The sequence below is a fragment of the Xenopus tropicalis genome, chromosome 2 (genome assembly GCF_000004195.4).
Source record: "Xenopus tropicalis strain Nigerian chromosome 2, UCB_Xtro_10.0, whole genome shotgun sequence".
In the NCBI taxonomy this organism is placed as follows: Eukaryota; Metazoa; Chordata; class Amphibia; order Anura; family Pipidae; genus Xenopus; species Xenopus tropicalis.
The window spans coordinates 90552666-90576621 of NC_030678.2; the positions used below are offsets into that span (position 1 = coordinate 90552666).

Sequence of the window (23956 nt, forward strand, 5' to 3'; positions counted from 1 at the left end):
AAGCCATTCAGGACTTTAAAACAGTATAATATTTAATGTGACCTTTCTTGTCTAGGATTCTTATACAATAAGTATAAAGCAGACTTGCTTGGAGCATGAAGAGAACCTTGTATCATATCTGTCAATGCTTAGGGATATTGAAGTGAGGCTGGGACCTGTTCAGCCTATACCACCAAGCATTAAAGAGGTAGAAGAGCAACTGAAACAAGCAGAGGTAAAAGATTCTACATTGAATTGTAAATGTTTATATGTATAATTTTTAGTTGTTTGGTGCTATTTGTCAACACAGCACTTTACATTAAAACATTTCAATTTAAGATGCAAGACTAGTACAATATGGCCTACACTGACTACAAAATACTTTTTATGGTATCACTTTTGATGCAATTCAACTCTGAAGCTTGTGTCGTGAGCATTGCACATGCTTATAATAGCTTGCCTTCCCATCATATTGCTTGCAGTGATTACAACTGGGGTGTTAAAGTGATACTGACACTAAAAATTACTCTTCAAAATATTAATATACATTAAAAGTTACCTATAGGTTATGTAGATTGTTTTTTGTAGATAGGTTTGCTTTTGGAAAAGCTTTTGTTTGCTTTTTCCATTTTGACTGTCCCTTCTCAAACTGTCAGTTATAACTTCTAATCATAATGGACTACTGCTGCACAAATATGGCAGCCCCCTCATAGAAGAACTTGGGGAACCATGTTATTGCATTCTGTAAATACCAAGGGGACTGCAGTTTCTTTTTCTCTGGTTCAGCTACTGTCTGGGAACACACAAGCATTTATTTAATACCTTCTCCCTTTAGATTACTTCTAATTGTTAACTGACCAGGCACAGGCCCAGATTTGTGGAGAGGCCACAAAGGCCCAGGCCTAGGGCGGTAGAAATGTAGGGGCGGCATGCCACCCCACCGCAACGATATTTTTAAACTTTGCTCCCATACAGAGAAAACGCGGGGGGTGGGGGTGGTGTTCGGGAGTTTACGCATGCGTGTTCGTGTGGGGGGTTTTACGATCAACGGGGGTGGCCTAGGGGCGCCCGGAAGATAAATCCGGTGCTTACCAGGTACACTGCCAGACAATACATTGATGGGCGTTGCAGTATTTTATATCTTTATTGATATGTGTAATGAGAAAATATGTTAATTAAATAGGTCTTCCATCTAAAATCCGTTTTATTGGATTGTAAAAGAAAATACAGTAACTTCCCAATATACAGTCATTAAAAAATTTTTGGAAAATCATAAAATGTTATTTTAAAAAATTGTTAATGGTTTTGTATATGTAATTGTCATTAAAAGCAACTACCTGGCTGTTTGCATTTCCTGGACCTCTGAATCCTAGCTCCTAGTTGCAAGCCATCTTATAGAAAGACCTAGAAGAGGTATGACTCCTGTAACATAGATTTTAGAGTCAGACCTGAAGAACAGAAAAGGATAAACAAATACTGCTTTCACTTGATAACAAATATCTGTAAAACCGTTAGAAATTTGTAATTGGATAAGTGTAATGGAAAATTGTATTGTATTATACAAAAAGAAAAAAAAAATTGGGATAGAAGACAACTTTAAATACATACAAAAGAGTGCTAGTTAAAACTATGCAGACTAATAAAAAAGTAAATAAAGAACAATATAGAAGCAATATTTACCAGAGGAATAAGAATAATCATGGTAGACCCAGTGATTACTATCAGGGCCAGTAGGAGTTCTGTGTGATGCGCTCATACTTCCAAAATGTCTGGGACATAGAGCGCACTAGAAAAAGGCTATGGTTTTGTGCATTACCTTTAAAGAAAAAAATTGGGGTTTTAATCATGGTATTTAAAGTGTTTCTGTTTTTCTTTTTATTTCATTGTTCAGGTGCTGGATCTGGAATTAAGACAATTAATGTCTCCTGTGAGTCAAGAATTGGACTTTGCAAAGCGGATTATCTCAGATCAGCCTACTGAGGTCCCAGTACAGCTACTCAGGGCATTAGAAAAAGATGCAAAAAACTTGGAGAAGTCTCTTACATCTATTAAAGGCAATTCTGAATTACGTGTAAAGCAGCTTCAGGATGCTCTGAAGACTGAAAAGGTAGGTTTTACTGAAATTCCATTTTGGTGCAGTGGTTTATAAAGATAAATCCAAGTCTTTCATTTCAGCAATGAAAGCTAATTCCTGATTGAGCAGTGTAGATTAGTGCTCTGATATGCATTGCATGTCTGTTAGTTGATGAGCATTAATAGTATATTGACTATTGTTAGCATTTAATTTTAAATTTCCTCTTCATTTGTTGAAGGAAAAGGAAAGTTAAAATCACTGGGGGTTGGTAAATATAAGGCACTGCCTGAGATTTGAATAGATTGCCTGATACCCCATGCTGGTGCTCCTGTTAGCAGAAAACTGCAGTGGCTCTGGGTACTTCTGTATAAGCGCCATAAAGCGATCATCATCTTCCTCTTATTCATGTTGCAATGGTCCCAGGTTGATGCATGTGCAGTCGAGCCAAAAAACAGGTTTTAGTTTAAAGTTGGCCTTTCACTCTACTGTGCATTAAGAAGGACGTAGAGAAGAAAATTGCAGTTAAAATTTGTCCCCCTAGTGATTATAACTTTCTTTAAACTTACTTTTATGCAGTCTAGCTCTTCAGAACTGAAGTTTTGCTAAAATAGGGAAAATGGTGTAATGTAAGTCACTACAGAGAGATAAATTTCACCATTCTTCAAATACTCGATAATGCCCTAGTTGTAATTATTAAATAAGGAAGTAGGGATAAAGATACCTGGGGGTGGACAATATAGGAACAAGTTAGTAATACAAGTAATTAAAGTTAAATTATTTCTTCTATGAAGGGTAAAATCCTGGTGGAGCATAAAGAGCTGGAAAGCAAACTTCATTATCTTCTACAGTGGGTGAAAGAAACCACAGACTCATTGGATAGTGCAAAAACAAATGACGATTTGAGACTGGATGCAGAAAAGCTGCAAAAGGAGCTGAACCATGCAGAGGTAATATTCCTAACCAGCTCCTGTTGGTATTGGTCTTCAGCATTCACATACTGTATCACTGCAAGTGGGAGAGGTCGCAAAAGAAAAATGTTAATGTTAAGGAACTCTTACCCTGGGGTCGAATTGTAATATCAAGCTGGGTTGTATATAATTAATTTCTCTTCCAAAACTATTGCTAGTAATACCAGGAACTGCAGATAAATATGACTTCTTATCTTGCTCCTGGGTTGGCTATATAGACACAAAAGAATTAGACTTTTCGTCACGGAAATTATCTGGGACCCGGGGTGGCTAATCTCACTTGCAGTGTTTGAAATATATGTGTTGACAGAGGGGCAAAGTTAAAGAAACTCATTGTTATTTAGCCATAGGTGAGAAACAAGGGGTATATGGCATAGATGATAATCTTTACTGGAACTATGTTAAATAGCTTCAACAGGACTATATATTTTTTTTTTTTTTTTTATCTAGGGGCCCTGAAACAGAGATCTGGTTCACAAATGTAAATAAAATGGTCTTATAAGGGCTGTGACATACGGGGAGATTAGTCACTGCGCGACTTCGGCAAATCGTGCCGCCACGTATGCCATCCCACCAGCGATTTACATTATAGCTGGTGAGATGGCATTTCATTGAGGTTAGTCGCCCACGACAAGGGAGATTTGACGCGCGGCGACTAATCTCCCGGGTGTCACAGCCCTAAAACTGAGTACATTTTTATTGTTTTACTGCATTGTGTGTAGTGTCTAAATTGTCATTAGGCAAGAGATGAGCTTTTACATCTCCTGATTTATTCATGGAAGGTAGCAAGTAACATATATTTCAAGCTATTGAAATCCAAATCAAAAGGTTACTCCCTCCTTCATGTAGTAGTGTAACTGGTAGATTGTTGAAGATGAACTATACCCGTCATATAATTTACCATGCAAGATTTTGGATAGTCCTTTTTTAAAGTATACAAGCTATTATGCCTTTGATCCATTTTCTTGACAAAGAGAAAAACATCTAAAATGCTATAGAGATTATTCTTTAAAGCAATGTATAACATTGACCTTTGATACAGGACTATACTTTACCCACCAGTTTAATGTAGCCCTTTTTATTTTATTTCCTTTCAGTCCTTGAGGCGACCGCTAACAGACACCAGACAGAAGCTAGACAATATTGCCTTTGACATCCAGTTCTTTATTTCTGAGAAAGCTCAAGACTTGACTCCCCAACAAAGCCGCACACTTCTTCGCCTCCTAAATGAGTTACAGAGATCCTTCCGGGAGCTGTCAGAGAGGCTAGTGGCATGGGAAGAGGTTCTGCAGTTATGTCAGAAGCAGACAAAATACAACACCGAATTTAAGGTCAGATAGCATGAGTTCTTTTTAAAATGGGGAGCCTCATACTGAGGGCCTAAACAAGCTTAACTGCAGAATTGCAATAATAATCAAAGAATGGAGCTCCTACGCATGCCAAGCTTACACTGCACATCATATTACAAAAAGCTTTTTTTAATCCATATACAGTTTTGTTGAAGGTAGCGCAGGTACAAATTAACCTTTGAATAACTCCATAACTGCCATTTACTTGTCTTTTGTCAAATTCTGCCTGCCCCTCCATTGTTATTCTGTTAATGTGTATGTATTAACCATGTTTGTTACCTTCCTGTCGTCTCTGTGTTTAACCATTTGTCTGCTTTGCTTTTTTAGGTTTGTCTTCTCTAACTGAAGGATTTCTCTCAGAGGCCAAGATGATCGGCCTTGGCAGGCGCTTGCTCTGATACCAGCAATAAAAACAGTCAAATATGCAAATGATAGGCGGTTTTATTAAAGGGACACATTGTGCTCAGCTGTGAGGCAGGGACTGTGTATGACAGATGAGAAGGTGCTGCAGAATATAGGCTTCCTACAGTTATATGTATTAACTGGACTTAGTATTATTGTCTTACTCTAAATTCTAAAAGTGTTTTTTTTTTTTTTTTTTGGTGATAATACCTCAAAATAATGTAATTTAATTTTTAAATCAAAACATTAATATTCTAGTCTTTCTCTGCAGCGCCCTCTCGTCAGTCCATCTTGTGTTGCTTTGTTGTTCTCTGCAGCAGGCTTTATGTCCAATTTTTCTTTTAGATACTTCAAGAACAGCAGGCTACGTGTAGTAAAGAATTTGAAGAATTGGCCTCATGGGCTGAACATACAGAGAAAGCTTTGCCTAGTCTCCAAACCTTCCATAAAACAACGGATCTGTCCTCACTTATGGAACAGCAGAAGGCTGTGCAGGTAATGCTTTACAATGTTTTCTAAAAAAACAGATTTGAACTGAGCTATGGGAATCAAACATGATGCATGTTTGTCCCACCAGCAATTTACATTAAAGGAACAGTAACACCAAAAAATGAAAGTGTATAAAAGTAACTAAAATATAATGTGCTGCTGCCCTGCACTGGTAAAAGTTGTGTGTTTAGTTCAGAAAGTCTACTATAATTTATATAAATAAGCTGCTATGTAACCATGGAGGCAGCCATTCAAAGGAGAAAAGGCACAGGCACATAGCAGATAACAGATAAAACACTATTGTATTCTGCAGAGCTTATCTGTTATCTGCTATGTAACCTGTGCCTTTTCTCCTTTTTCCCAGCTTGAATGGCTGCCCCCATGGCTACACAGCAGCTTATTATATAAATTATAGTAGTGTTACTGTAGCAACCACACCAGTTTTACCAGTGCAGGGTAACAGTGCATTACATTTTTATTACTTTAAAGCTCTTTCATTTTTTAGTGTTACTGTTCCTTTAAAGGGGTTGTTCACCTTTGAGTTAACTTTTAGTATGATGTAGAGAGTAATATTCTGAGACAATTTGCAATTGTTGTTTATTTTTTATTATTTGTAGTTTTTTAGACATTATTGCCAAAAGAGTGATTGGATTTAACAACCATTTCAATGCTTTTCAATGTATTAAGCATATCGATTTCCCTCATTTGTCTATCCAAATAGATATACACTGAGCTCAATGCTGAATTATCAGGTTCAGCTGCAAAAAAAAGTTACAATAGCGAGTAGCTTAATTGAATAAAACACAATGTGTAAAAATAATGTGGCATCAAATTTATGGCAATACACCTCTTTATCCGTTTTTAATAATTTATTTACCTGTGTATGAAATACATAATGGCTTTCACCTGAAAGGTCAAGTCAACAGTTTTCATAGAGAAATTATTCTCAATAAGCATAGGATGTATGTTTTAGTTAATGCTGAGATTCAAGAAAATGAAGGCCAGGAGTCATTTATTAAGTGCAGGGAAGGATACAAAGTGTGAGAAAACTTTCATGATCCACCATGTTTTTTTTATGTTTTTCTCCCTGTCCTGCACTTCTACGCATTTCTGCAGTTTTCTCTGTTCTCCATGTCATGCTGCTTTTTTCCCCTGAATACAGCTCTGCACAGCACAGGCTGCAGGATATTTTAGTCCACTGAAAATGCTATAAATTTAAGTGCCTCTTTAAATGACCATAAAAGTTAACCTGAAGGATTCTATTAGTTAGACTAATTAAGCCACATGCCCCTGGCATAGGGCACGCGGCATTTGACAACATAATATTTAATCTCCCCGGAAGTCCCAGTACTGCTTTAGTGTCACATACCTGTGTGTCAAGACCAAGTCTGTTCAGGCACTACATGGGAAAAATGTTTGTGGTGTAGCATTCCACAATCAAGTACCCAAGGCCAGTTATTTTGTTAAAGAAGAAACACACTGGCTTAGGCAGAAAGTTAGCCTTTTAGCTCATTGGGTAGCTGACATCCCAAGTGAATGAACATTTAGCTGTCCTTTAAATCACAATGAAAGCAATAAGTGGCTTGTATCCACTGAAATACCAGTTCAGCATAAAACACTGCTTTTGCAGAGTAGAGGGCAGGGTGAATTATAGAGCACTAAAAGAAATGCCCAAATAGGACTGGATTTTTTACTTTCAGAGGCTCAAATTCCCATTATAGCAAAGCCCACTGGGAGAAATATTCTGCATGTGTCCCTTGTTTAGGATACACTATTTTATTAACAGTTCTCTTCTCACGTGAAATATACCAACAAAGAAAGTTACATATCTCCATTACTTACCAGTAGAGGCTTTAAATAGATAAAGATTGATATAGATATATATATATATATATATATATATATATATATATATATATATATATATATATATATATATATATATATATATATATATATATATATATATATATATTGGTTCAAAGATTATATTATCTAATAGTTAACATATTTACAGTTAAAACTTGCAACTCAAAATCCTAATCCAACTTGAACATTATATACATAAAGTCTGCATATGCTACCCTTTGCCAGTGTATTATACTTGGTAGTATAATACACTTATGCATGCAGATATTTGGTAAAAGTATTAGGGCTCCTGTAAATAGGTCACGTCAAACAATTTATATACTTAATAGTATATCTAAAGTTTTTAGGCTCATGCCACAAACCTTGTATTCTGTGTTGAATAATTTTGTTTTTTGTTGATTTCATGAAGCGTCATTTATAAATTGTTTCCTTTTAGCTCATAATCTGGTTAAAATTAGCACTGCAACTAATAATTTTTTAGACTATATTTCAATAACTCTTAGCTGAAATAATGTTTAAGCAAAGTTTCTCCCAGAGATAACTAATTATAATATATATTTAATAATTATATATAGTTATATTATAATTAATTTAAGGATGTTTAGAGGACATTTAAATTGCAAAGTCTTTGATTTGCATCAGGTTCTTCATAAAGATGTACAGTCTCGAGGAAAACATTTTTCCAGGGTTATCAGAGCAGCAGAAGATTTTCTAGCTGAGAACAAGCTGAAAATGGATCCAGTAGAATTAGAATCTTTTCAGAAAAAACTTCAGCAAGCAAAAGAGCGATATCATGCTGTTCTTGAAAAAACAGGGGACACAGAGAAACAGCTAGAAAGTGCTGTGAGCACAGCTGTGCTTGAAGAAACCAAGAAGGTATGATTTATATTTGATCAGGAAGCATTATATGAGCATCCCAGACAGAAAAGCTTTTTTGCATTAATAATGACAGTTTTGTTTTTTCTTTACCATAATTCAAAATATCAACATTTTTATACCTGGGAAAGAATAAAGACAACAAAAAAGATGAAGATATTTGGATCTTAGGGAGTGAAATAAATGTATATTCCATAGCTAGAAACATGGATAAAACAGGTTGGCTACAATATTATCCTTCTCATTTTATTTAACAGTCTGAAACTGCAGAGGAATTAAAAGTAAATTTGGGAAAAATCGAGTCCCTACTTAGTCAAGTGCGCCCAAGTTATGCCCTTCTGAAAACTGTACCCGATGGAAGTGCGTTGAGTAATCAGAGCATGCAGAACAGGTGTCTCCCTCCAGATGAAACTTCATTTATGGTTAATGAGTTATATGAGAGGAAGAAGGTGAGAATGGCAATATTTACTATCCATTTTTTATGTGATAACATAGGAATTGTTTCATGTGCTGCAGACAAAGAGGTGTGCTACATAACATAGTGGTTTAGGTAGAAAGCCTGTTGGCTTTGATTTATTTTGAAGAAATTAACATTCTGTAGCTTTTTTTCATTTATTCTTAATGAAAGAATCAAGCTGGTTAATATCTTATGCTTGCTCTATGACTAAATAACTGACTTGAAAAATATATACTTTTTCCTATAACAACATTCTATAATAAAGCAACATTGGTTGTATCTATGCCTGACTTTGTGTCTCTGTGTACTCTGCAGCATGCATGGCAGTACTGTTTATGATTTTCTTTTTTCTCAGACACAACATCAAGAAATGTTGGAACAGCAGCAAAATTTTATATTAACAATACAATCAGCTCAGGATTTCCTAGACAAGCATGGCAATACATTGTGCCCAGAAGAACGACAACAGCTGCAGAATCAGCTGGCCCAGCTGAAAGAAGAATATTCAGCTTCCATGTCTCAGGCACAATTACAGCTGAAGAATGCACAGGTCCTGCGGGATGAGATGCAAAACTTTATACGTGACCATGGGGAGTTTGAACATTGGCTTATCCATACTGAGGAGGAGTTAGACAACATGCACAAAGGAAAAAAGGATTATAATGCTCTGAAGAACCTGCTCAATCAGCAAATGAATATTTCTGAAGACATTATATCTCACAAAGGAGACCTGCGGTATATTAACTTAGCTGGCCAAAAAGCTATAGAAGCTGAGAAAGCAACTGCTGACCAGTGCAAGGAGGATTTTGAGATGGTGGCAGGAGCAATGGTGAAAAACAAACTGGAAGAGGCTTCAAAAAGATACAGTACTTTGCAGTCCAAGGTAGTTTTACAAACCATGCTTTGATCCCTGGGGTTAGTTTACTTGTACTAAGGGGTAGGGTACTTCCAGATACTCCTTTCTTCACCTAATCTCTCTTGAAGAAGTTTTATGTTTTGCCAGGACTAAGCTTTGTATTATTTTCATGACTTTAATTTACACTAAAATAGTGTAATTCACATCTTTATAGGCAGACACTCCATGATCTTTACATTTTTTGTGATCGAAAGCTAGTATGTGGTGAAAATAAGAAAGCCATCACATTATAATTAAAAGATGTCTACAAAATTGCATCTCATATATACATTTTTGTGTTTGTATTTAATTCTCATATAATTTTATAGTTCTACACCTGTTTTTATCTTATAGTTATTTATACTCAAATCTTACTAAGTGCATTAAATACATAAAGCTAAGAGTTAAGAATTTCTGCCATAATTAGGAGGAGGTCTCTGCAGTTTGTACTGTAATAGTTCACATTATTACAGTTAATAAAGTAGGACAGACACGGACAAAAGTAAAAATTTAAGTACATAATTGGGCTTTATAGTGTATAAGGAAAAGTACTGATATTATAAAAATTTTCATCACTATAGTATCCATGGAGGGGAAAAAAATGTCTAAAAATATATACTGGTGTTTGGACTGTTTCAGTGTTCTAAGCTGGGCTGTCATCTGAACGTTGTGCTGGACAGATACCAGCAGTTTCAAGAAGGTTCCGACACTGCTGTAGCCTGGCTGCAAGTTACAGAGTTGGAGGTGGATCGCATCCTGTCTGAACCTGTGGCTTCTGATCCAGAAGTATTACAAAACCAGCTTGCAAAAGCCAAGGTAAAATCTTTGGCTAATTTATTTTTATCTGTGCCATGCATTTAATTGTATTTTGTGGATTCCATGCCTGCTAATTGTTGTTTAGTAAGCTGAACACTATTGGATAATGTAAATGTACATTTATAAAAGCTGTGCACCTATACTTGCTTTGGCTGCCTGCTTCATCAGCTGTTGGGAAATCTTGTGCAGTGACCAATTTTCATGCAGATCTATACCACAACTCATAGCACTTTGTTGTGTATGCACTGGAAATAATCCATTCCACTGCACATGGGTTGCCCATACTCAAAACATCTGGTGGTATATGGGGAGTATATATAGGTTCAGAAAGGTTCTTTCTACACTTTTCTGTTATTGCTTTTCTATGGTAGAATTTTTCTCCACATCATCTGATGAGTGTATCAGGCCAAGTACACTCATTTATAGTTCTGAGCTCTCGTTCTAAAATTATGGATTTTGTGTATATGCTTGAAGAAAATATAAAGCATTTTAGTAAAATGTTCACTTGTTCTATTAATTAGTATAAACCGTAGTACGGTATCTTCTTATCCTCTTATACCGTTATCTTTAAAGGAGAAGGAAAGGCTAGTAAAGAGTTAATCTCAAGCTGCAGGCATACCTTCAGTTCTTTCAATAGTGCCCTTAAGTCTCCCCATATTTCTCCTGTTCAGATGATCAGAAGTCTCATAGGAAAAAAAACTCTGAGCTCTGTAAAGAAAGTTCCCATAATGCCTCACTTCTGCACCAAGACCAGAGTACATGCTCAGTTTATAAGACTATGAGGAAGCTTCCTGCTGATTGGCTCAGATCACACATTCCTAAGAGGGGGAGGGAGTTCTTGGCATTCTTGAGGGAGGGGGGAGCAGGAGAGAGGAGAGAGCTGCGTGTCTCTGGCAGAGGAAAACAAACAGACAAGAAATCCTGTATCTTTTGAAAGAGAATTCAGTGCAGTGTTTCTGTGAGTGCTTATGGCTGTATTTATATAGACCTTTCTGATAAAGCTTACTTAGTTTTTACCTTTCCTTATTTAAAACAGTTTAAAACTCTGCCCAACCCTCTAAATAAATATCCAAGTGCTCTTCTAACGACCTACTCCTCCCTCAGTTGAGCAGTTAATGCATGCACAAAAGATGGTGCTCCCATGAATACAGAGCTGCTTACATTTGTCAGCATTGTATTCATGAGGGGCAAGCTGGGGTGGCACATATCCTACCCCATACCTGTCCTTAACTCACATGTCTAAATGAGAATGGTAATGATAATTCAGAAGGCATGTAGCTTTATCCAAGCTTCACAGTTATGTAATTTATTCCTATAGGGCATGCAGTCAAACTTTGCCGAACACCAAGTGCAGGTGGAAAAAGTACATAAGGCTCTGCGGATGCTGTTAGAAATACAAGATGATCCCATACCAGACTGCAGAAGCGTGCAAGATATTGCTGGTAAGCAGTGATTTTTTTGCTTCAAGAAGTTTGTGTTTTTAGAAAATTAGCTTTGCCATACAGGTCTAAGTAATTGTATGTTTCTTTTTTTTTTTTTATAACAGATTCTATAGATCGTCGTTTCCAGAATTTGTCAAATCAAATGTCTTCCCACTCTGATTTACTACAAAAGACAGTTGCACAGTCCCAGAGTGTGCAGGATGCCCTAGAAAACCTTCTGCAGTGGTTGAAGGAAATGGAAAAGACTTTGGCAGAGCAAAAACACACACGGATGTCCTCTGCGTCAGTAGAGGAAGCTCTTGCAGTGAACATGGTGAGAGAGTAAATTACTTCATTCCTGTTTTTTTAAGTGATACCGATTAGGTAAAATTCAGTCTTAACATTTCATAGTGTGATTAAAATAAATGTAATTTTCAGCATTATTATATAAAGGTTTTATCCATGTATCTAAAGTAAAAGTTACCTTTGAACATCATTGTATTCTCCACTCTAGAAACTGAAACAGGATATCTCCAGTAGAAGGGGCAGTATGGATGCTACAGGAGAGATGGTTGGGAAATTCATGGAGACAGCTGACAGTGCTGCTGCCTCTGCCCTTCACAGCAAACTCTCTGAGGTCACTTCACGGTTTAATGAAGTCTGCATGCAGCAGAGGTTGCAAGAAAATGCCTTGAAAGAGATACTGCCAAAAGTGGAAAAATATGAGCAGTTTTCAAATGAGCTGCAAGATTTCACAGTAACCAGGTCTCATCTCCTGGCCTCTGGGAATCAACCAGAGAGGGATATCACCCAATTTTCTGAACAAATCAAGGTTTGTATTTGCTAGATGGTTTAACTCTTTTTTGGTACTTTTCACGTTCCAGTACAAAATGGGGATATGAGAACCCATTTAATTTGCTGGCATTGCACCTCCCTAAATTCAAATCTGTTATGCTTTGTATAGAAGCAGGATTGTTTGCCAGTTGCATTTCTAATTAGGTAGATAGTACATAGAGGCAGCATCAGTTTATATAGACATACTGTTTGTGTTTGGAAGCATGAATAATGTATAGCAGGTTGGTATGCTACTGCTTAGTTTCAGTAGAAAAGCAAATTTAGAAACTGTTAAAGGAGACATATCCTATGAAAATTATGAATGTACCAGTGAATTATACTCCTCTAGATATAGAAGGATTGTGCTTAAAAAAGTTGTGTTTTCTAATTTATTGAGAAATGTAACCAAAACCCCATTAGTCAGTACACTGCACTGTAGGATAGGAACAAATCAGCAGCTAGGCTGACCTGATAGGGAACTGAAGCCTGTCTGTGCTTGTGTGACTGCAGGGCTGTGATTGGCTCTCCCCCTCCTACTGTGCTTCTGGCAGGGGCCATTAGGGCACGCCCACTCTTCATTTCAAACACAGACAGAGAAGTGATAGGATCTATAGGGAGCTCCAATAAAGGGGCCATTGTTACAGATAGGATTAATGTTTAGCAAAAAGTGAAACCAGCACCGTATATTATTCATAATTACCTACAAAATTACCTTTTTTTCCATTTATCCAATATGTCTCCTTTAATGATTGGCATTTGTGGCCAATGCTGCAGGAGCATTTTATATTTTGGTATCAAATAGCTATGGCCGGGATGTTTATGGCCTGTTAATATGTCTAAAATTCATTACCCACATATATATGTATTAAATAAAATCTAGATATTTGTGTTTAACCTGTGCACTACAGTATGTGGCATTGAGATGGACTGGTAACTTTTCCTTGCCAATTTCCCATTTTTACCTGGTTGAGTTAACACATTTATTCCACTCCTGCAACAGTATCCTATCTGTCTGACTGTATATCTATCTATGCACAGATATCCCTAGTCATTGTAATTGTCATCATTCTGTTTTTTTGGTAGGAGTTAAATGCAGAGATAAAGCAGCAAGAGGGACACCTTCTCATGGTAGAACAGCTGGCAAGAGAACTGAGTGCAAGCCCTATCCTTACAGATGCATCTGAGCATTTACAGAAGCTGGCAACTTTAAAGAAAGATTTTGCTGAGCTCCGGGAGGCAGCATTGGCAAGGTACAGTCAAAAAAAGGAAACAAGGAGTTAATGTCATTCTACAACTTGTCCATGAAAATGTTTATTTTTTTTTTTAATTTTTATTGATGAACAGAATCCATTCAACTAAGAAAAAAGAAGTAAAAAAAAAAAAATAACAAACAAGCATCTTAAAGGAGAAGGAAAGGCTAATAAAGAGTTAATCTCAAGCTGCAGGCATACCTTCAGTTGTCTCAATAGTGCCCTTAAGTCTCCCCATATTTCACCTGTTCAGATGATCAGAAGCCAAATAGGAAGAAAAAACGCTGAGCTGTGTAAAGAAAGTTCCCATAATGCCTCACTGCTGCACCAAGACCAAGTGAACATGCTCAGTTAGTTAGACTATGAGTCAGCTTCCTGCTGATTGGATTCCTAAGGGGGGGATGAGTTCTTAGCATTCTTGAGGGAGGGGGGAGCAGGAGAGGGGAGAAGGAAGAGAGCTGCATGTCTCTGGCACATGAATTACAGACACAAGAAATCTTTTGACAGAGAAGTCAGAGCAGCGTTTCTGTGAGTGCTTATGGCTGTATTTACATAGACATTTCTGATAAAGCTTACTTAGTTTTTACCTTTCCTTCTCCTTTAATGTAATCAAATTTGCTCAAAGCCCGATTTAAATCTTAAACCTAGGGAATGGATATAAGTATCTGTGTGTTGTCTTCTGTCCGCAGTCTAGTACTTCAGCATATAAAGGAGTTGGCATGTATTTTATAGGAAAAGGGAATTCCAGGCAAAGAGTGCTATCTAGTATGTACATAGTGCAAGCTAGAGGAGAATGTATAAGCTATAGTCGAGATGGGTAATATTTAAGATAATAACTATTATTGCATGATATACAAAATATGCATAATCCCACAATATATATAGATATTTGACAAAGCTAAAGTCATGGTTTGGCAGGTTTTTTCCAACGTAAGATAGTATATGTTGATCTATTTGAGAAATGTTGAGTTTTCAGTAAATACGAACGCCAGGTAGCCCAATGCTTTCGCTTTACTTTATATGTATCTTCATGTATTTCCTCAAATTTCCTAATGTCCTCTATTTCTAAAATCCATTCAGGTAGAGTGGGTATTGCTGTGGATTTTGATTTGCGAGGGATTATAAATTTAGCATCATTTAGACTTTACATGTTTAATCTTTTTCACAGGGAAAGTGAAACTCTGTCCTGTCAGGAATCTTTGGAACAATTCCAGAAGTTGGTTGGGGTAATGAGGAAATGGTTAAAGGAAAAAGAAGATATTGTCCCTTCAGCAGAAGACTCTCTTAAAACATGTGAAATGATGTCAAGGCTACAGCAAGTTAAGGTATTATTGGACAAAATCTGTAAAACTTGTAAAATATTCTATACGCAATTTTATCTTGAGGATAAATTGCACTTTGCCAGGTTACTTATTAGATATTTTATATGAATTCAGACTTAAAGGCAAAGTAAACCTTTAAAAAATGTAATTATTATTAATATTATTAATTATTAAGCGGCGGGTCAGTTAGGCTTTTTTATTTTTACATTTTTTTTTAGACAGCATATTCATTTATTCATGTCATACTGATGCAAACACATTGTTATTTTATTTTAATATACTGAAGCTTCAAATTAGTTTTAATGTGATATGTTTCTTAGAAAGAATTCTAAGAAAAAAAAGTACTGATTATAAAAACATCTCCTCACTATATTTTGCTTGAACCATCTTTTGCAGCAATACTAGATCACTTTAGAATCAGTAGTTCACTTTAAAATTAAACTTTAGCATGTTTTAAACTGTATTCTATTCTAATACAGTTTGCAATTTTTCTTCTATTTTTATCCTTTGTGTTATTTGAATTATTCTTCTGGCACTTTTCAGTTTAGAATTTGAATAACTTGTTGCTAGGGTCTCATGTATCCTAGCAAACAGGGAATTGTTAGTAAATTATAATGGAAGATAGACAGGATGGAAGAGTGGAAGATAGATAGGGCTTAAATAGAAAGTTCCAGTAACAATAAAAATGTAACATCACCAGACCGTAAGCTTTTTGCAGGAGGCAGTAATTCCCAGAAACCAGATAGTAGTTTAACATGCATTCTGGAAAGAGACAGAATTTAGGCAAATAATTAAAAATAAGAACAGTTAATTAAGAAAAGTTGCTAAGAATAAGTTCATGTATTATATGTTATACATTAATATATGTATTATAAGTAATGAATTAATTTAAAACTTAGACCCTTTAGGTCTTTAAACTAAAGACCCTTTAGGACACTCCTCTGTAATGAATTGTCCAATCCTTCCATGGAGAATTGTTCTTGGTTTTTCAGATTAGCTGGATGTTGTGTGCACCTCTAAATTCAAATACTGACACACCTGGATTGATATTTTCAGTACCAGTGTTTTAAAATGACAGTACTCTAAATACAAAAACAAGATTTAATGGTAGAAATGTTTTTTCTATGTTGTTCAAACATCTAAAATACTTTTACAAGGTACTGTGTTCAGGTGTCTCTACCTCTCTTGTTCAATGATTTTTTCTCCAGGATCTCCTGAGTGAGTGGGAAATGAAAAGCCCCAAAATGGCAGAGATAGCACAGAAGGGTTCAGAGCTTGAGTGCTGCATTATGGAAATTACAGCATCTGCATGTCAGCGCAAAGGAGGTAAGAAGTAGTTTCAGGAATAATAGGAATCAGTCCATCCTACAGTTTCTCATTTTCACTTTCATGCAGTACATATTTTTTTATATACCCATGTTTCAGACACCTGTGAAAAAGCCACCTTCTGTCTCTCACTTTCTGTTTGTCCCTTTCTAGTCTAAAATGTTCTATTCATTGTTTGCTGTCATCTACTTTAAGTACTGCCCAAACTATGTCGGATGATTTAATTATACAGGTTAAATTATGCTTGCCTTATTAAGTAGTATAGTTGTGTAAGTATCATAATTACATTCCTGTTTATGTAGACCGTAAGGGTGTGTGTATAAGAAAGAAACTACCCCTTTCCTCATTCGGAAGGAGTGCTTCCTGCAGATTTTTCCTGTGGGTTACCATCCGGCAGTGTTTATGTACAGACACTTTTTAGACTTTTCTGTTAATAGGATATGAATAATATGGATGTTTGCAACAAAATTTATGGATGTAGTAAGAGGCAACAACCAGCAGAGAAAAATAGTGTGTATAGAGCTGTAAAAGCAAAACAGTAAATAGTCATCAGCAATTAGTTGCAGTTAAAATGGAAAGTTGTTTATTCACTGTGTTGTCCTGATAATTCTTTTTCTCTTTGTCTGTAACATGCCATGGTTGTGATGCCCCTTCTTTGCCTCCTTGTCCTGTTCAGGTTCTTTGCTTATGGCCACAGGGAGCTCTTTAGGAAATGTTAATGGGTATCATACTTGCCAAGGTGAGTATGTATAGGTGTTTTATTGTTTATTAACAGCAACCTTTATAAATTAGGGTGGAATGAATCATTACTAACAAATTACAAATAACTTTATCTTAATTAGATCTCACAGGCATCCAGTGTGACGTCTCTGAGACCAGCCAGAAATTTGAAAATTTGGGACTGCTTTTGCACAAACGAGAGGAGCAATTATCTAAAATGCTGGAAAATTTTGAAAAAATTAAGCAAGAAACTAATCATATGCTGAAATGGTTGGAATCTAAAGAGAAAACAATGACTGCTGTTAATGTGTCTCCTACAAAATCTGAAGTGGTGAAAGCACAAGCAAAACAGAACAAGGTTGGTGACCAGAGAATACTATTAGAAATAAGCATTTAGGGGCAAAAGTACACGTAATCATAAGTACTTATTGATAGTTATATGAAAAGAGTATTAAGAAAACAAGAATATAGAAAAAAAAGTTTAGGTAGTGTTCATAGAAAGAAAGAATGTGGACTGATTCGACATAAAGGGAGATATACCTTTCTGGTTCTGCATGGTCACTGGAGTCTTTTTAAAGACCTAAATAAAAGACCTAATAAAAGGCCTTCGTTTAAAAAAAAAAAGGAAACTGCAAATAATATACTTTGCTTATATTAGCTTAAATATATAAAATTGAGGATGCCCAGAAAAATTTCAGAAGGCTCAGGGTCCTTTTCTGTTGCAGGAGGGCATAGACCTTACCTTTTGAAGTAATCCAAATGTGTTGTGTGTGACTACTGTTTCACCCCCAGGGATAAAATGAGGAAGATTTGTTAGTAAAATACTTCTCAGCCTGAATTTCAGATTTTAACACTATTAGAACTGTTGTGCCGTTCCCCCACATTAAATATAGCAATACACATTCATTGTGTAAAGATGAAAAAAATAGTAAAATGTATCTACCTATTAAATATTAGGGATGTAAACAATTTTGCACAAATTGGCAGCAAAACGTGTTACTGACTTTGGTCTGTTTTATTAGATGGTTCATGTGATTGCACAAATGTGTTTTGGATTCTTTATTTCCAATTTAACAAATATGTTACTGAATAAAGGATTCCTTTTAACAGCTTGTCTCATTCAAAATCTTAGCTGTCTGTTTCTCCATTTCTTTTGTCTATTGGTATGATTTCAACTGGCTACCACCATCTCATTTTTTCCCTCTCAGGAGTTCCTTTCTGAACTTGAGCAGAGCACTGAAAAAGTAGAAAGTTTAAAGGCTGCACTGAGAGATTTGCTGGAAAAGCATCCAAACTCTCCCGAGGCAGAAAACTGGAAGACAATGCTGGAAAATCTTGGTAAGAGTTTTTTTGGGGTTAGAGGGAAGGCTCACAGAGTATGCCCTCTGTTGCTTAGGGGCAGTGTACAACTATGTTCAGTTACAAATTATAGAAATTTTATGTATTTGTATATATTTCCTTTATGTTTTATTATAAAGCACTTACAAACTATTCTTTTTTTACCCTTACAATATATCTCTCTCCCTTATAATCAGGAGATTTCCTATATAGACATAATGAGCTCTGTATAAACCAAGTTGCAACCAGGATCTCTGTTTTAACAATAAAGAGAAGTTCAGTATACAAGGAGTTTAACAGGGAAATTGAACTACATTCATCAGTGTTTGCACAAGAAACAACAAAATCCATAGATATATCATAATTAATATAGTCAAAAATCATGTTCAGTACAAGCTCAATATATTGAAGTTGTGTTAAGCCATATTGGCCTTTAGCCGTATCATGCTCTGTAATAGTCCCATGATAGGATTAATAATATACCAGGCAAGAGAACTAGGAAAGATATTTGTCTGTTATTGCACAACGATAGCCACACTGGCAAAAATAAAGGAGAATTCCCCTTGGACAATCTGCCATTCAGGACCAACCCACAGGAGAATACAAGTATCATCTATGTCTGTTTCCAGTCCCCTCAGAGGGAACTATAATTTTTAAATCACAAAATCTTATTATTGAAGGTATACATGCATGGACATGCTTTAAAGGTAAATAAAGTACTGGAACAGATAACATAGAGAAAGTGGTTAGATTTAACAGACACTGTGTGGCGATTAGGCTTTTGAGCTAATCACAGACTAAATGAACCTTTTCCAGGATAATATAGGAATTATACACAACATAAAGTTCTATATACAGGACATATATGTACTACACAGATTAAAGTGGAAACCCATGAAATACTCTATGTTGCAGAGCAATTCCTTCTTCTGAACATTTACTTAAACTGAAGTATTAGCAAATGGCATGTGTTATTTTGTCTACTATGAAGAGATGATTTAAACATGGAATTAAAGTACAGAACTCTAGCACTGGGTATTTATTTTAATCCCTTTAAAATCTGTTTTTGGCTAGCTCTTACTGGAAAGGGCATTATTCCAAGGAGAAAAAGCCAAGCCATACTTTTGACTCCTGTAGTTCAGATGTTTATGTAAATATATGTGTTAATGTATTTTCATATAGACCAGCAGTGGGGCAGAGTCAATCAAGTCACAGCAGAGCGCCAGCACAAACTGGAGGAGTCTGCCAACCAGCTAGCTACATTCCAAGTAGCAGGCTCCCAGCTTTGCCCATGGCTGAAAGAGAAAGAGTTAATGATGAGCGTTCTGGGCCCTCTCTCTGTTGATCCAAATATGCTAAATGCTCAAAAGCAGCAAGTTCAGGTAATTGTTAATTGTGTAATATGGAAGGCAGTAAATGTACAGACACCTAATTTTATGACAATTTAGTTTATTATGAATACACCACAAAGAATAGTCGCAAAGTTTAAAATGAGGCTTCAATAGAAAATGTTTTATAGTGGTCTATTAAAACAGGGGTAAGACTATAACCCACAGATTCTTTTCTACTAATTATTAATATTTTTGCAGTTGCACTAAATTTTCGGTCTACCGAACAAAAATTATCTTCTCTACACACCTTTATTAAAGCTGGTAGGGCCCCTATCAGACATCTTAGACAACCAATCAGTAACTTGGTCTTGGGGTTGACCAACGCCTTATATCAAGGTGGGGCAAGAAGGTTTAAGGGTAGATGGATTCCTATCTACTTTTACAGCTTTGTGGGCAAATATTATACAATGGGAACAACTGGTAGCATGCCAGTAAACCACCATCATTTTATTTATTGATTAACTGATATATATGCTCTGCGTGTTTCCAAAATATGTATTTACAAATGTCATACCATCCATTGTTGTTTATATTTTAGTTTATGTTAAAAGAATTTGAAGCACGAAAAGCTCAATATGAAGAACTGAAACTTGCAGCCTATGGGATCCTGACAGGCCCTGGAGAGGAGTCTCCGTCCACCTGCCAAGTAGAGGAAGAATTCCACAACATTAGTGGAAAATGGATGGAATTAACAAGTCGTTTGAATTCCAGGGCTGACCAGATAGATCAGGCAACCATCAAGAGTAGTCAGTATAAAGAGGTTCTGCAAAGACTAACAGATAAAATAAAGCAAGCTGGCAAAAACTTGGCAGCACAGCCAGCTGTTAGCACTCAACCTGATGCAGTAAAGCAGCAGCTGCAGGAAACAAGTGGAATCCGATCTGAACTGGAACAACTTGCCAAGGAAGTTACAGATGCCCAGAAACTGTGCAATGAGCTATCTGCACTTGTCATGGAACCTTACCTCAAAGATGAGCTTCAAAAGCGTCTTGACACTGTTGCTCTTCCACTCAAAGGAATGGAGGATTTGGCAGGTAAGTAACTGCTCCCATGATATTCTGCAACTACTGACAATAGAATTGATCAATTTACATTTGATACAAGTGTACATCATTTTGAAAATAGATGTCTATATATTTATGTTAAGAGGGTTTTTTTTTCTTTTAAGGGTTGAACAAGAATTTCAAAGTGTTGAATTACTTGGAGCAGAAAAAATACACCTGTATATATGCCCACTTTTAATCTTTTAAATTTAATATGTAATGTTACTGTATCATGATGTTATAACCTTTGTGTGATTATAATATATAGGACATTGCACTGGAAATATGAATTTTTGTCTCTTTCAGTGGATCGGGTGAATCGCCTTCAGACAGCTCTTTCTAGTTCTCAGCAGTTCCAGCAGATGTTTGATGAACTAAGGAGTTGGTTGGATGAAAAACAACTGCAACATGTCAAGAGCCACCCAGTGTCTGCAAAGCTGGAAAAGTTGCAAATTCAGCTACAGGAGCAAGAGGAATTCCAAAAGAGTCTCAGCCAATACAGTGGCTCCTATGAAATGATTGTTGCAGAGGGTGAGTCTCTGCTTATGTCTGCTCAGCCTGGAGAAGAAAAGACCACTCTCCAAAATCAACTTGTGAATTTAAAAAGTAATTGGAATGAGCTAGGAAAACAATCATCAGAAAGACATGGAAAACTAAAAGACTGTTTGCAAAAGGCTCAGAAGTATGTTCGGCACGTGGAAGATATGGTGCCTTGGCTAGAAGATTGCGAGATACACATGAAAGAGATGGAAATAACACTTGACCCTGTACAACTTGAAGCACAGCTTCTCAGAGCAAAGGCTCTACAGACTGATATAGACAAAAAACGTTCTCTACTTGAAATGATGAATAGTGCGGCTGACCTTCTGATTGAGGCAGCTGAAATAGATGACAGAGATATTTTAGAAGAAAGAGCCAAAATCAACCAGAGAATAGATGCCATCACAGAAGAGTTACACAACAAGTCTGGGTCATTTGAAGAAATGTCATTAAGACTTAAAGAGCTAAAGGACAGTTTTAGTAACATTGATAAGAAAATGGAAGGAGCCAAGCATCTCCTTGAGATCTTTACAGCCCTTGGCCCTCAAGCTTGTAGTAGTAAAAACCTTGAAAGCATGAGATCCCAGCAGGACATGCTTCTTGGTTTGGACTCCCAAATCTTATACCTGAAGAATCTTATTCAAGGATTGATAGCAGATGTTCCACAAGACTCTGATGTTTCCCATCTTGTTTATCAGGCACAGCAAGTCCAGCATGATTTTGAGATAGTAAAAGAGGATGTTAATGAATGCTGTGCAAATATGGAGACTAAACTGCAGGGAATTGGCCAATTCCACTCCCATGTTCGAGAGATGTTCTCAGAACTTGCAGATCTGGATGATGAATTAGACAGTATGGGCCCTGTGGGACGGGACATAGATAGTCTTAAGTCCCAGGCAGAAGTGATCCAAAAATTTCTAGAGGCTCTTCTAAGCCTGAAATCCAGTATTGAGTCATCAGAATGTAAATGTAGAGACATGTTGGAGAAAGAAGGTGGCCCTGACCTTATAGTACTTATGAGAGAACTTGGGACATTAAACAAACAATGTTCAAAACTGACTGAGCGAGGTAAAAATCGCCAGGGACAGTTAGTGGCAACGTTAAGACGTGTAGAGGAATTCAACATGAAACTAAAGGAGCTGAACCACCAGATTGTGACAGCGGAGGGCAGCAGTGTTCTTCAGGGTGTTGTTGGCACAGAAGTAGATACCATCAAGCAGCAGTTAGATAACTTTAAGGTAAGAAATAAATGTTTGTATATTTTGAAAAAGTATCCTTATTTTCTTTGTATAACTCTTTGTGTTGAAAACTTCTTTGGTATATGAAGGAGAGCTGTGCCTTTTTTTCTTATTTGTAAATGCAGTTTAATTCTGGGATTATTCTGGTAGAATGTCCAGGGAAATAGCAAGTAATTACAGATATTCACAGTAGGGACTACAATGTACCATTTACATGGATTCAGTTGCTGATACTTTTCTCTGGAAAGCACACATTTATACTTAACTACTAATTGTGTTTACTCCTGTGAATTGTGTTTCAGTTCAAGCTTCAGTTTATAGATAAAATATATTTTGCTATTAAGAGCTTAGGCACAATATTAAGAAATTGAAAGTGTATAATCAGTATGTTTAGTTTTATTAATATCTGGTTACCCTCTGTTTAGCCTTTTTTTTGCTTCTGCCAGTGGGAGAGGTTGGTCTTAGAGCACATGGGAAATGCAGACAATACCAGGAAAATATGGAGGCTGAACACTAGCTGAACACAAACCAGGCTGTCACAGATAGAACATACTGAGATTTATATATTTTAGGTGAATCTTCTTGCAAGAAGTATTTATATGGTGCCAGGAAGTTATGAATTCATTTGTAACTAAAGGAAGTTATAATATCTTTTAAATGGTCCACACACATAATAAATCTCCTCTTGTGTCTGGGGCATGGTTGTATGTTTATCTATATCAGAAACACAGTAATCATTGCACTGCATAAAAAGGCAACCTTTATACAAAAACGGTTAGACTATGCACATTGGTATTATATTTAGCACTTATGCATATATCCTCATATGATTGGCACAAGTAAGATGCATCAGAATCCATAGCAACCAATCAGTGATTAGATTCTACTGCAGGTAAAACAATCATAGCAAACAAATGAGGCATTTAACACATAGGGCATTCCCTATACCCTAAGCCCACAGTACTAAAAAATGTTTTCTGAAAGCTGGTTCACTTAAATTACAGCAGGGTGAATCCTGCTGTACCCTCCTGTTTACTGTGCAGAGTAGCAACCAATTACAAATAAATTAGTACTTGTAGCAACCACCTCTCTGTAGCAGATTTCCTTTCATTAATGGAGTACTGTAATAGGAAAACATGTTTTTTTCAAAACACATCAGTTAATAAAGCAGAATCCTGCATTGAAATACATTTTTAAAAACACAAACAGATTTTTTTTCTATTTCATTTTGAAATTTCACATGGGGCTAGCCATATTCTTAATTTCCCAGGGTGCTACAGCCATTTGACTTGTGCTCTGATAAACTTCAGTCACTCTTTACTGCTGCAATGCAAGTTGGAGGGATATCGCACCCGCACC

General features: G+C 36.4%; 1 protein-coding gene across 24 annotated transcripts in view; it reads left to right on the top strand.

Moving 5' to 3' along the window:
• The window catches only part of macf1 (microtubule actin crosslinking factor 1), a 183641-nt gene that overhangs the window by 80485 nt on the left and 79200 nt on the right, over positions 1-23956 (top strand). For 21 of the 24 annotated variants that reach the window (XM_002940018.5, XM_031896938.1, XM_031896935.1 and 18 more), the window contains 21 exons: positions 56-214; positions 1871-2086; positions 2845-3000; positions 4119-4352; positions 5118-5267; positions 7773-8006; positions 8264-8455; positions 8819-9346; positions 9998-10174; positions 11493-11616; positions 11721-11929; positions 12110-12427; positions 13513-13679; positions 14848-15004; positions 16210-16327; positions 17004-17066; positions 17170-17405; positions 18256-18385; positions 19568-19767; positions 20315-20810; positions 21126-22597. In XM_002940018.5, coding sequence (XP_002940064.3) covers positions 56-214; positions 1871-2086; positions 2845-3000; positions 4119-4352; positions 5118-5267; positions 7773-8006; positions 8264-8455; positions 8819-9346; positions 9998-10174; positions 11493-11616; positions 11721-11929; positions 12110-12427; positions 13513-13679; positions 14848-15004; positions 16210-16327; positions 17004-17066; positions 17170-17405; positions 18256-18385; positions 19568-19767; positions 20315-20810; positions 21126-22597 — 5736 coding nt within the window. The remainder of the gene's footprint in view (positions 1-55; positions 215-1870; positions 2087-2844; positions 3001-4118; positions 4353-5117; positions 5268-7772; positions 8007-8263; positions 8456-8818; positions 9347-9997; positions 10175-11492; positions 11617-11720; positions 11930-12109; positions 12428-13512; positions 13680-14847; positions 15005-16209; positions 16328-17003; positions 17067-17169; positions 17406-18255; positions 18386-19567; positions 19768-20314; positions 20811-21125; positions 22598-23956) is intronic. The other 3 variants (XM_031896944.1, XM_012957432.3, XM_012957435.3) reach the window with 1 other exon arrangement.